The sequence below is a fragment of the Morone saxatilis genome, unplaced genomic scaffold (assembly GCF_004916995.1).
Source record: "Morone saxatilis isolate NCDOM2014 unplaced genomic scaffold, NCSU_SB_2.0 Contig11, whole genome shotgun sequence".
Lineage (NCBI taxonomy): Eukaryota > Metazoa > Chordata > Actinopteri > Moronidae > Morone > Morone saxatilis.
Window position 1 is genome coordinate 9,982,752 of NW_023339663.1, and position 14,925 is coordinate 9,997,676.

The window sequence follows — 14,925 nt, forward strand, 5'->3', positions numbered from 1 at the left end:
CAATATTTTGACATGTGCTGCTGATGTGTGCAAATATCATGCAGTATGTCACTGTAAAAACTTTATAAACTTTAGATTAGTTTTGCTGTCTCAAGTATGTGTCACCAGATGCATGACTAACTGCAGTGTATTTGATCAATTATTATATTGTACGGCACACCCTTCACTTTTTCTCTATTTAACCAAGAAATATTTTGAGATACATTATCTCTTTTCAAGAGGAGTAGTTAACACATAGTCAAATAAGAACGCACACAAGTCATTCAATTAAACTATTACATAATAAAACAGGGCCTGAGAGCCAGGAGAGAGAGTGGCTTGACTCTTTAAGAAGATTACAGTTCCTCTGCACCTTTGTCCTCATCACATACAATTTGAGTATCTGAAGCTAGACAATAACCTTAAGCTTTTTTTCTTTCTTTTAAATTGGGTAAACGTGATATATTCAATACATTTGAATTCCAATTGACTGAACTTCATTAAAGTTATCTTTGTATGAATTTGTTGTTAATCTGTTAACTTTTTTATGAAATGTAAGGAATTCAATTCTTTTTTTGATACTATTCAGCAAAACATTTTTTGTCAAATCTTTACATAATATTCAACTTTTTAATGTACATATTAACCGGTTAGCACAATAGTGGCACACTTTTCATGCCAGTTAACACACTGTCACAGGTAAAATATATGAGGCATTAAATGGTAAAAACTGCATTTTAGTTGTGTTTTTCTAGTAAGATACTTAAGGCCAGACTTTACTTCAACATAGATGGTTTGACATCAAATGAGCAAATGTGTGTGATTTTATGTCTCTAATGGCTTTAACATAAAAAAGGTGGTTTTCCACACTTGACAGGATTGTGATTTTTACACAAATCCTGATACAGTTTTGCTGTCCAAATTGACAGGGTGATTTCTTACCAAAATACACTGAATGAAACAGCCAGTCAGGGGAGAGCTCAGTGAATGCTGCTCTGATTGAGAAATCATTGGTCACAATATAATCTGTGACAAGATTTTTAAAGGGAAGGTGTGCTGTGGCATTTCCGTGCATTTTTATTATTTATTATCACTGCTTACCATGAGAGACAGGGACATGACCCAAGGTAAAAAAAAAGAAGGAAGATGAACAGATAAGAGAGTAAAAATATGACTTTGAGGGCATGCAATAAATGTAACTGATAATCATTTTTCAGGTACAGATGCAGATGTACTATAGAGAGAGTTACATTGTGATTTGGTACTGTAGGCTGTTTGGTCTCCTTTCTAAATCATGGGTGCCAGCAGAAGGAAAAGTGCCATTTGAGAGTTTTATGTATTTATTTATGTATTATGTTTATGTATTTCTTTGCACCTACATTCACATGGTGACATTTACTTGCAGGGAAAAGATCATATTCACACTCAATAAAACTTCAAATTTGAAGAGAAATTGTACAACTTCAGTAGACTTTTTAGAATATTTTCAGTGAAGATGTCTGATTGAACGTGTGTGTGTGTGTTCAGGACACTATGTTCCCATCAGTAAATGGGGTTTATGCTATAAATTCAGTGAGAAGCTTAGCTACATTGAAGTTCTCTCTCTCTCTCTCTCTCTCTCTCTCTTTTTTTCCTTTTCGTAAGGCATGTATTAGGATCAAGGGACATTTGAAACGACTTAAAAATAAGAAGCTTATGCCTTTTTGTCAAGTGGGGTCTAATCAGGGTAATTTAAGACATACGCTATATTCAAGTGACTAGCTTAAAGTGTCAGCCATGACCAACTTAACAGAAAGTTAGGCTCAGTGTTCCCCTGCTGCTCTCCCACCTGCATGATCCATGCACCTGTTGGTAAGACTAAAGACAAAGGATGAAGGATGTAGAAAGATTTTCATTTCAACAGCTTTCTTCATACTTTTAGGCTGCAGTTTTTAACCTGTTTTACTGTTTGTGTTACTGAAAAGCCAACAAGGCATTGTAGTCTTATATGAATGTAACTGTTTATGACATACACATGAGCAAAAGAAAAGCAAAGAATAATAAAAAAAACTATGTATTGAACATACCTATGTTTATTTTTTCCTCAGTCACTGTTTATTCCCTTGGTGTTTCTGGCACAGTGTGAGCCCATAATAAGCATGCTTTGCAACTGAGCAGGCTTCTCTCTCATTTTCCCTGTTATTTTTTTTTGTATGTTGTTTTTCTCTGATTCTTTGAGCATCAAAATAATAATGCATTTGATTGTACCTGTAATTGAGTTGTCCTCTTTCTGCTTCTTTGTTCACATTTCCTTGGCACGTGTGTCGGTGTGTGTCAGTGTCTGCAGAGAATCTGGAAAAGAGCCTCAGGCAGATGGAGAGGCAGCTGCTGCAGCTGGAGAGAGACCTGGAGACTTTCTCCTCCCCCGATGACCCCAACGACATGTTCTTCACAAAAATGGCTATATCCTTTACACACGCATGCATGCGTTCACTTACCAGTCCAGGGGAATTATTCAATGAGTTTACTGTGACGAATCAAACTAAACAAGAATTACAGGAATGTTACTAGAGCTATATGTTTACTTTTAACATTGCTGCACAGGCTGGCAAAAGAGCATGTTTTTATAGCTTAATACATAGCTGAATTTGTGGTATAATGGGAAGGAAGTCTTTGGTTGATCAAACACCCAATTAAACACATTTCCTTTCCCTTTTACATAATTAAATACTTACGCTGTGTTCCATTAGTTCCCATCACCTTCGACCTGTACTGGAAAACTTAGCTTTGTAAATGTGACTCTGCCCTTCTGCCTCCACATGGAATAATTTCACCACTTTATTTATAAAAGGACTGTCCATAACACATTGCCAATCACTCCAGAAAATAATAAGTAACACAAAAGAAAGTTAGACAAGGGTAGCCCTCCCACCCTTGTTTCTATACAGTATACACATGCTTTCATTTCTGTTCTGCTTTTATTTTTCTACTGTCGAGGATGTGTACAAGTCATGAGTGGCATCCCGTTTCATCGTCAGGTTTTTGTGCCAGTACCCCTCTCAGCTCTCTTTTTGATGAGTACTTCACACTGAGGGCAACTTCAATATGAAGGGAAGGGTTAGAGAGGGAGGATTGAGACAAAGCCTCCTTCGTGTTTCTGTCACTCACTTTCTCTCTCATGTCAGTCATTGTTGTATGTTCCCAGAAACATAACAAGAGCAATTTAATATGTTTTATTCAAGTTTACCATAATGAAACAAAAGCGCTAATTCACAAAAGCGTAATCAACAATTTCTCTTTTCTGTTTCGCTGCCCTCTTTGGATATCCAGGTCCACTTCTGACAGCTGTCCGTATCTGTTTGGCAGCAGTGTTAATTATTCACTGTCCTCTGGAGTAGTTCTGGTGGATCAGGTTGACGGGCACGTCTCAGACCAGGTGTGCAAGTGTGTGTTCAATAATACACCCTGTACCTAGCCTCCTTCATGTAGTTTTGATCAATCGCCTCGGGGCTTGGGCACTGGTGGCTTGTGCTGTAGTAGTTAGCAAGGAACTTGAGTGCAACACAGAAAGGTTCACTGAGAATGGATCTGACAACTCTGCCATTTACTGCTTTGCTTTCAAATTCCAGGTGCCTTGAAAAAAAATTCTAATTTTAGCAACACTGATTTGAAGCTAGAAATTAAATCTGAACTCACTAAAACCAGAAACCAAAATTCAGCTAGACACACACTCACTTACATTATACACATACTCATCAGGACCTAATATGTTGACCACAAATATTTGATCAAAAGTTTGTATCATATCGTCATATGTCACATTTACGACAAGTCATCCATATGCAAATCTCACACTCGGTGCTCAGTCCAAAAACAGCAGAACCACTACATTTTTGATTAGTAACCTACTTAATACAACCTGGAATTGTGTTCTGAGCATCATAAGATGTAGTATTGATAAAACATGTATCTGACTCAATGTAGGTATTATACATTTGTGCAATCCATGTTTGTATAATTAAGCTCTTTAAAGTTAATTTTGACTGGACCATTTTTCTACCATCTCACATTAGAGAAGAATATTACTGAACATTACTCATAGAATATCTAAAAGTGAGATCAAAAGCAGTGGGGATTTGCTCTTTTATTCTCAAAGAAGTTGCACTGCTCATCCTGAAGAAGCCATTTGATAGATGATACAATCAGATTACCTTAATATTATTATTTTTTTTTATGAGGTCATTATTTTGAAAAGAGAAATCTACAGTCACAAGCTAAACATGAGAAGCCTGGAGTGTCACCTAATGACATTGAAAATTCCATTATCACTCGTGCCACTCGAGTATACAGTTATTGGTCTAGTGTTACACTTCTAAATGTGAGCTACGTACGTGAAGGTGGCAGATTAGAACAGAAGAAAATCAGAGAGATGGAAATATAAGCGGAAACGAGCAGAGGATCAGTAAGAAAGCGAGAGCTGCCCTGGACATCTGCTTTCTCTCGAGTAGGGAAGATGCCAGGAGAGATATTTTGCACCCTGTGATACTTATCAACCGTGGCTCTCGGCTATTTCTTCTTTTCTCATCCTCTCTCTTGCTTTCCATCACCTGCTCAGGCTTTCTCCATGCATCTTTCCTCTAACTCCTGGCTTAGAAAGATATTACTGACAAGTCAATTCGAGAACAGCGCTTATTGAACAGCATTTACCCAGCTGTGAATAGGTAGTCCCATCCCCTGCCAGATTCAACAGAGGCCAGACGTCAAATAGGTCCATCAATTGAACTGTAATGAAGGGGCACAATAGGAGCCAGAGAGGCTGCCCACATAATTGTGATACCACACAGACACTTCTTATCTGAAACACGTCATAAGCAGGACTGCTAGTTAGGGACATATCCTTTTCTTTCTTTCTTTTTTTCCTTTTCATAGATTTGCCTAGAAAATTACCCAGATGTTTTTAAACAAAGCTGATTCTAACCCAGATTATATATTCTTGTGCATCAAACGCTTATTAAACAGTCATCATGTGGAAAGGACTGCTCAGATTATGCTTTTGGAAATAATAATGAAAAATTCAATAATAATAAACAAAAAAGGGCTAATAACATATGTGAAATGATTTTTGAACAGCAAATTTATGCTTGCTAGATTTCTACACTGGGTGAGTATTGTGTGTGGGGACTTACAGTAGCCTTGCTTAACAGTGTGCCTTGGTAGAAGGTAGGATGTGTATTAGTGCTCTCACTTTCTCCCTCACTTTGCTCTGACACTGACACTTCTCCAGCTTATGTTGACACAACCATTACCTATTTGGCCTCATCCACACACACAAACATACCAGCATAACAGAACTGTCCTTTGCTTTGCCAGGTTGAACCAGGAGGACCTTTTAATGCTCTTTAATCTCCCATGCAAATCAGTTTTGGCACAGCAAAGGCAATCTTAAAAACAATAATCTTTGCTTACCACTGCAGACCGGGAACACCCCAGCAGAGCTGCAGTTTTGGAGATTCTCTGACCTAGTTGTGTAGCAATTTGGCCCTTGTGAAATCATTACACTGCCCTATTTTACACGTCAACTTTGAGGACAAAATGTTCACTTGCTGCCTGATATATCCTACCCACTGACAGGAGCCGTAATAACGAGATAATCAGTTATTCACTTCAGCTGTCAGTGGTCATAATGTTATGCTGTTTCTCTGTGTTGTAGGATATATCAGTGTATGTGAGGACCAGCTCTTGACACTATTCGTGTGCCATTTTTAGGTGCATAGACAAGTTGTTGGCCCACACAGCTGAAAAAAACATTTTTTTTAGGGTTAGACAGCCTAAAAATAATCAGACTAAGACTGTGCTTGCTGCTGCATTTAGTACAGAACCAGAGAACAATTATACGTAAAAACATAATTTTCTGCTTTATTTACACTGGGGAATTTGTGCTAGAAATAAACATAAACTTTTCACTAAATTATAATCTGATTGAATGGGCTTCCAAATGACAGTGCCAGAGAGGGTTGAACTCAAAATAATTTGAACTTAAGTGCACTAAAATCATTGCAGTGGTGTACCACAACCCCAAGGTGACGGTGATGCTGGTGATTTTGATCTCAATATTTTCAGAGTGGAATATATTCCTTTTAATTTGTCTCTATTGGCAGTTAATATTGTGTATGTCAGATAAACCAACACACTATGCCAACAGCCAGACATGAGTCACAGATGCTGTAGGCTGCAGGGGGTCATAGTAGTGAACACACTGTGGTAGTAACCTGACTGACAGTATCAGAGCTTCGAATGCCAACATCACAGTTTTCCAGCCTCAGATCCTCGTGGCAACATGTGTTAATGCTTTCTGTTTTTGTTCCGCCGGACATTGATATCTTGCATTGCTGTGGGAGAGCGGGAGAGTAGTGTACTTCCTCATTAAATTAACACTTAATGTTGGATGGATCTGTTGTTGACCTTGACCACAGCCCTCACAGCTTCAGCAAGGTTGCACGAGAGCAGTATGGCAAGCTCGTGATAATGCACAGCAATATGGAGACACTGTATCAGAACATGCTGGAGTACTTTGCCGTCGATCCTAAGAAGACCTCTGTGGAGGAGCTGTTCACTGATCTCAGCAACTTCCGGTCCATGTTCACTGTGAGTACTAACATGATATGGTTTTGCTGATGGGTTTATTCTCTGTAGGATAGGACATATGTATTTAACATTTGAATATAAAATGAATCATCATTAATGCTGCTTTAATCACAAGTTACAGTTAATTTGTTGGTTGTTTTACTGAAATTGTGGGGCATCAATAAATAAACCAAGTACACCTGTTAAACAAATACCTTGGAGTGTCATTTCATGTGGACTGATGTTCCATAATGCCATTTTTAAGGCCTGATTATTAATAGTTTTGAATTGCATTTTATCTTTTATCAACTAATACGATTTGGATTTTAGTTGGTCCTTGCAGTAAAATACTTCACATTAGAGTAATAGCTGTTTTTACTCAGGTATTTTGAAATTTGGTGGGCTGGCTGCATTTTGTTGTAAACAGCCTTGAATACCAAAAAGCACAAGACACGTGAAAAGGAACTAGAGTATTTTCGAGTGGATTTGAAAATTGTTTTAAATCGCTACTATTTTTCTTCATTGGCGTGTCAGCACGGATCCTCAGCTTTTTTTTAATGCGATTCTCACATCAGTGTCCTGTAGTAAAATGCAAAGCAGAACTGTGCCAGTCCTGTGTAGTCCAGTCCCACCCAGACATTTATGTCATCACTGAGCTCCATGGCCTTATCAGTCTGGTGCTACTGTGAGCTGTGGAGCTGTGGAGACCCACTGTGTTTAATCAGCAGGATTAGTGGCACAGGCCACTGGGCGCGACAGATAATAGTAGCTAATTAGCCTACTAAAGTTCCTGCCCTACCCCCAACTTAACATCTACCTCACACACAGAATGGATTTAATGCCTCTTTGCCTTTTTTTATGCATAGTCATTGGTTATGCTGTACTCCAAAGCTTTGTCTGTACATTTTTGTGTTTTTCAGGGATAGTGGTGGTGGTGTTTTGGTCCTGTTTTATATGCAGGGCTTAGAATTGTGACAATACCATTTTGTATGACACCTCACCTGCAATGGAATTTTCCACTTGAATGCCATTATTACAAGATGAATGGTGATTTCTTCAAGGTCAGAAATGGTATAATTTGTTAAATTAAACTAAATACCTAGATTCAGACTGGTATCTCTATTTCTCTCTTTGCCTCTCTCCTAAAATCCCCTTTCAACCTGAGTAACATTTATGTGTGCCTGATGCAGACATTTCCTGTGTATTCTACACAGACATATCATCTACACAAAGTCTGACAAGAGACTTTTGAATGGTTTTAAATAGGTCTACAGTTACCTATTCTGTTACTTCTCTTCTCTTCATCGAATTGTTGAGATACACGTAAACCATTTAGATGCCCAACCAATACACTAACTATTGTCACTGCTTAGAGAATCAGTATTGTTTAAGCTATTCAGACACGTGTTATTGTTAGAAATCCAATAAAAGGACTGGCTGTGAGGCATTACAAGTACTGTATATAGAATATATGTTAATATCTTGAAGAAAAGAGACTTTAAATAGCTTTGACAGTACCCAGCTCTCACATGAGCACCTTTACTTAAAGCTGCCTATACTATAAAACTTTTTTACCTTGAGGCACACAATGTTAATCTTGCCCTCTTCACTTCTTATATGATCAAATTCACATCCTTACACTTAGTTGTCCTGATGTGAGGCTGCAGTATGTGACACCTAACCTGAGACTGACGTAACTACAGTATCTACACATTCTTCACAGGCTCGGAGAAACACACAGAAAACAAAGTTTCACAGATGCTTTGCTTTTCCCCTGGCTGTTCCTTTGTTTCTTATTTCTTTCACCTATGCTATTGATCCCAGGACTCCTCTGTGCTTTGATTCTTTGTCTCACTTTAATAGCCACAACCCAGTTCAGATGTGAATCAGACCCAGAACGAATAATGCAAACCTCAGTTTGTTCCATGCATTAATTTAATGCCAGTTAATAATAATACAAAGAATACATAACATATGCTGTTGATAATGTTTCACATTGCAGCCGTAATCCCTTTTGTTTTAGCTCCATGATTCAGGCTAGAGTTTTGCAGTTGCATTTATGTCCTGACCAAACATAACAGTTAATGACTCTGCCAGTGAAAGGTGAACAAGCCAAGTGTTATAAAGACTAGCATTATATGGTCAAAACTCCCAAGGTAGCTATTTATTCCCCTGTGATAGGTCAAGGTGTAAGCTGCTTACACCCTCAGCAATTCGTTCAAATGGTCACATCACACAGACATATCTTGGGAGAAGCCAAGGCTAGGTCAGTGAACGTAGGCATATAGTAAATCTCAGCACCGTAACCTCTCGGTCAAATCTGTGTCAGCATTTACCCTGCTGCGCCAAGGCCCATGCTAATAGGCGCGTGCTGTCTCTAGACCACTGCCTGAAGCAAACTGAGCCTTGCACTGTGTGTCTGTTGCTCGCATAACGTGTGTTTGTGTGTGTGTGCATGTTTGTTTGTGTGCGTATGTCATTTTGTGTTGGCAATTTTTTATAGGGAAAGCTGCTTAGCTTTTTCACACACAGACACACACACACACACACACACACACACTCGTACACACACATACAGCATGCTCAGTCACCCGTAGGAAGGAGACCCAGGGCGAGGCCGCACATCTGACAGGAATCCAATTGAGCGTGTCTAATGGCGGACATCCAGGAGAGGAGGAGGGGGAAGCAGACCTGCAGTGATGAAGGAGAGCGGAGGGCAATTTCCTCAGAGAGCTGGTTCTCTCTCGCTCTCTCTCCCCGCTCTCTCTCTCTACCTTCAGCTCAGCGTTACAGTAAAATTGAATGCTTTGTCAGATGGCAAAAATCACATGACTCTTCATCTTTTTGTAGTTTCAGGCGGCTCTTCTTCACTATCTCTCCAAATCAATGTTCCAACAGTTCTCATTATTTTTAAGTATTTAGATAATTCTTGCCTTAAGTGTTGAATTCCGATTTCAAAACAAATGAAACTTGTCTTGCCTGTGTTTAAAATGGACTTTAAAAGTTACCGTACTCAGTTAATGTCCATAGTGACTATTTTTTTATTCTCTTTTTGCTTATTGGTTCTATGATTTAAGAAGACATCGTGGACTTTTTGTGCTGGCTGTGATCATTATCCAACAAGAAAGTTTTAATGTAATATTCTTTAGCTGCTCTTTTTCTTCTCTTTGTGAAGTTTAAGAGTGATCCTCCAATACACCGGCCCACTTGTTGTATTGACCCGTTATTGACCAATCATTTTTTCCCTGAGCTGCTGACAGCAGTAAAGAGTCCAGTTTTAAATAAGAATTTGGCTCTAAAGAATTCCTCAGTGGTTCTGCATAGCCGTGTTATTAAAACTATCTGCCACATTTTAAGCCATACTAGCAACATCGCTTTAGGAATGGCAGTGTCGTTTGACCAAAGCATAGCTTCACAAAGCTGCTAACATGGTTGTAGACTCCTGTTTGTTAAAATGACCTTCAATCATCAAACTCCGACTGTATTATCATTGGCCTACATTTGTTAATATCAAAGTACAGTTGTCATTTGCATTGTAGGTTTGTAGGGTATCTTGTTGTTTTACTTTTTCTTCTTAACAAAATACAAACTAATCATACATCGTTTACAAGCTGTTTAGTTTAAAGATATGTGTTGTTAAATGTAATCAACAATCCAATCTATGAGGCTGTTGTAGACAACACTGACACTACTAACTAAATTGCTGCTTGTATGAAATTGTTTGGGTTGAGGATAGCGACAGCTCTGTTTTTCTTGTTAAAGTAGCATTTTTGGAGGCCGCAACATGCTCGAAAATTCAACGGCAGCAGAAATTTACGGATTAAAATATGTCCTGTGCATGCCTTCCCAAACAGGAAGTTGGCCATTTTGGATTTGGTCCGCCCTAAACACATCTACATGCTAATGTTCTGTCATAGACATAGTGCCACCTGCTGGAAACAGGAAGTAAGGCTTATATGGCAATCATCATCTGATTGCCATATAAGCCTTGCTTGCAGCTTTGATTAAATCTGACTTTTTAATAAGAGAGCTGCTTGATAGCGAAGAGTGGAAAGAGTGTCAGAACTTTGACTAAGTTCACATTAGGCATCCATCACAGCTGTCTACTTGTAACCTGGGATCACTTAATTGTTGAAAATGTATTACGTGTCAGCACTCTTGTTCTTCCCTTCTCTTTTTCCTCATTCTCTCTGCCTGTCATCTACCAGATTGGATGCCTATTAAGAATTTTGTAATTTGTGAATCAGTGGTTGCCACGAGCAACCCATCAAATTGAAGTTAATTTTGTCAAGGACTTGGTTTCATTTAAAAATAGAGCTTTGAATAGTTTTCGGTGTGTCTCAGTCATTTGGCATTCAGCCTCTTCTTCTCTTCTTCTCCAGCACTCTCCTTCTTCTCCTGAATTTCTGTAAAATGCTAAGTGGTACATATCAGGGTTGTTAGCTGCTATTGTCTTGAGTTTAAATTCATGTTTAAAATATATATCTGCAAAGCTGCCAACAAACCATTATGGTCTGATTGTGAATAAGAAAAAAGGATGTAGAGTATCTATTTGGGTAGGATAGGATGCATAGGAGTGTTTTTGACCGCTCATAGGCCGGATTAAAGCATACTCTGAGTGGTAGAGCCATATTAAACTGAATATTATTTACTGTTACACCCCTACTATTAGGCATTTACAGTGTGTTTATTTGAGTTAATGTTTCTCTACATTTCAAGTGGCTTGTTGATGCTGAATGGACTACACTGATTTATTTTGAATCGAGTCGATATAATTTCCAACAATGGTCACCAGTATGAAGACTTAATAAGAGGTTGTCATTGTGCCTCAATATGCGACTGCCCCTGTTTATTGTGTGTAGTTTTCCATATACTACGCAGTTGTCATAGTGTGTGTTTTTGTGGGCATCCATTCACGTTGGTTTGGCATTAATATTATTCCACTGACCTGCCTGTCAAGCTCGGCTATGTGATTCACACAAGTGGAGGCGAGACGAGGAGGCGGAGTTGGGTGTTTGATAAAAGCCCAGACTTCCTTGCTTTAAGTGACTGGCTATTGATCAGGATGGCAATCATGCTAACACTCTGTTAAATCATATGCAGTCCTTCTCTTGGCTGTGGCATTATTAAGCTACGGACACCATCGTGTGAGTTTAACAACCCTTTGGCACAGGGATTATAGAGCCTGTACCCTCGGTGGTTGATGAACAGTAGATAGTATACCTATAAAATAATTCTTCATAGACAGGCAGACTGGAATTAATGGCATTTTGTGACGAGTTTAGAAGTTGGCTACATTGGCTTGTGCAAATGCCAATAACATTAGAAAACCTTATTGTCCCAGGACCTAACAGGAACCACGTCTCAACGTCACCACGACTTGTATTTGAACAGTGAATGACTGGCAATGCTACAATCTCCACGTCAAACATTTTTGGACTATCAGAATGTAGCATCTACTTAAGTGTAGGCTACCACACGACACTGATAGAGTACATCATTACTTTTTGATAATAATGATAAATATTATTTTTCTTTTATTGAATTTTTTGCTTTAAATGCCTGCATCTGTGTACACACACAGTGGCTTGGTACTTCTATTTTTGTGCATTTTTATAGTATGTTATGTTTTCCTACTCCTTGTTTTATCATGTAAGGTGATTCTACCAGGGTCATAAAGAAAAAGGAAAGTAAAATATTGAAAAAGATCCTTAATAATGTCTAAAAATTTGAATAAATATTAAACTAATAGTTTAGAAAATAATGTTTTAAGACCTGCCACTTCTATTTGTGTCTTCAGGTCATTGTTCAGTCACTCTTATGGATATCTATCGTCTGAAGTCTCTAGTATCAAGTTGGTTTGTGTCTGGCAAGAACAGGGTGGAAATGCACCTTACAAGCTTCATCTGACTTTAATGGTGCCTGATAAAGATGTCTGTGGGGTTTGACAGCTGCCTCTGCCTTTGACAGGCTCTGCACTACTGTAATTAACCCTACTTAGCAATCCATCTTGTTCTGCTTTTTTGTCTTCCTCTCACTTTCTCTCTCTACCCACAGCAAGCACTGAAGGAGAACCTGAAGCAGAGGGAGACAGAGGAGAAACAGAGAAGAGCACGGGCAGCAAAGGAGAAGGCGGAGCGTGAAAAGCAGGAGAGACAGCAGAAGAAGAGGAGGTTGCTGGAAGTCAATACAGGTAGAGACCGTTCAATCTGCTTTGCCTGTCAACTCTTGCATCGTTAATCCCTTTACAGGGAGCCGTGTGCTAAATCAATCTAGGATCAAATGGTGTAAGAGATCATTCAAAGGCAATGACTCTCATCTATCAAGTAAATACAAGTTCCATTTTAATGGATTAGAGGAGACACCTATTTTCTCACAGTTCTGTATTCATCTCATGAAAAATTAAAACTCACATCTATACAGCAAGCATTTGTGCTTATATTGCATGATTAAGTATCAAGTAATGCTGCAAATGATTTAGATGCAAAATTACCTGTGTGTGATATTAAAACGTTTTTTAAATATGTCACTCAGTCCATGTCAGCCCCATTGAAATTATAGGCTTGACGTTTATTATTTCTGACCAATGAATCTATCAAATATAGTTTATCAGATCAATAAACATTATCATAGGCGTGAACTGCATGATAACACACTCCATGTCATGCTATGAAAGTTCACATTTTGTGTCGTACCTTTTTATTTTGAATTGAAATATTATATTCAATATTTCTGGGCAATTTAACAAGGCAAGGACCTTGACATGTAGCATTATGTAGATATAAACCATGGAATTTAAAAGTGATATAATGGTTATTGATCTAAGTATAGAAATTCACCTCTTGCCTGACCCTGTAGGCTTTCAATGTATTGCTACGATGCACTTCAGTAGGATAGACGATTGCTAAAATGACCTTTGACTTTTAGGGTGAACTGGTTAAAGGACAGCCTCTGTAACCACAATTTACCGAAAGAGTTGAGTGAGCAGAGCATTATGCTACAGTCTGTAAAGGGTGATGGATGAACTGGTAATTCAATTTGAAGTCCACAATCACAATTTATGTTAATACCTTTACAGTAAGTCTGAACATTCCGTGTTGACAAGCACAAGTCTTGAACTTAGCCACAAGCAAAAGCTGCTTGGTAGTCATAAAAATGCTGCCAAATGAAGCGTGAAGAATCATGAAAAATCAGCTAGCTTGTGCAAATAGTTACGCTTAACTGTACCCTAAATATCTCTCTCCAACCCTCCACCCCAATTTCCATACTGTTTGTTATTTTCAAACACTGTCCACTGCTGTCGCCCTACGACCATAGTGTATCTCTATTTAGCAAGCAGGTTCAGACATAGCTATGAAGAAGGTCCACCTTATGCCAGAGCCTCTGGTTCCAACAGCCAGTTGTTTTTTCCTTCCCCTTTGGAGCACAGCTGATGCCAGAAACTTGTTCAACAGTGCAGCCTCCAGACCCATTTGCAGTGCCAAAGCCAAGGCTGGCAGAGCAGTTGAGCTTGGCAGTCCAAGCCCTGCACCAGCATCTATAGCTAACATGACTATGCCAGCCATTGTAGCACTCCTGTAGACATTAGAGTGCAAGTAGAGAACCACCATACTCCATCCAGGCCAAAGTACCGCTGTGGGCATACTATCTAGCCAAACCAAGACCTCTCTTGGCTAAAGCATAATACAAACCTCTCCCTTATCCCTTTATTCTGTTCTGGACATTCTTCAGTTGTGACAATTTGCCACAGAACTCCTGAAGTTTTATAGTGGTGGGCTCATCCAATTGAAGGGTCATGTCCATTTTAAGTTAATGAACAGGATTCTGGTGGATAGGTTATGTGCTGTGTGTTTGTCCAGTAGTGTGTGCTGTATCTCACCCTCTGCCATGCTGTGTTTATCTCAAAATACAAGCAACAGGGTTAATGCCAAAACATGAACTACCACCAAAAGAGTAGTGTTATATGGGTTGTTAGGTTTTTATTTAGGGAGGCTAGTGACAGCATCATGCTGCGGGACTGCTTCTCTGCAGGGGGCCCTGAAAGGCTTGTGAAGGTAAAGGATAAAAAAAAAATAACCCCCAAAACTTTTCCTTATTATATTATTATTATTATTATCCTTATTATATTTATTTATTTTACTTATATTATTATTATTATTGATGTATTTCATCTATTGATATTACCTTATTATTATTATTATTATATATTATTCATTATATTATTATTAATCAAACACAAGTCAAAGATCAAGAATTTGTTGGTAAAGAACTTGAAAAATTTGTTGTTCTTGGCCTGTTCAGTGTTTGTGTTTTCGTACACGATGCCATGCCAACTAAGCAGAT

General features: G+C 38.6%; 1 protein-coding gene across 1 annotated transcript in view; it reads left to right on the forward strand.

Annotated features, from left to right (window-relative positions):
• LOC118320903 (protein diaphanous homolog 3-like) overlaps window positions 1-14,925 on the forward strand; it is a 145,871-nt gene that overhangs the window by 74,793 nt on the left and 56,153 nt on the right. Inside the window, exons 24-26 of the mRNA XM_035652025.1 lie at window positions 2,297-2,421; window positions 6,439-6,603; window positions 12,640-12,775. Coding sequence (XP_035507918.1) covers window positions 2,297-2,421; window positions 6,439-6,603; window positions 12,640-12,775 — 426 coding nt within the window. The remainder of the gene's footprint in view (window positions 1-2,296; window positions 2,422-6,438; window positions 6,604-12,639; window positions 12,776-14,925) is intronic.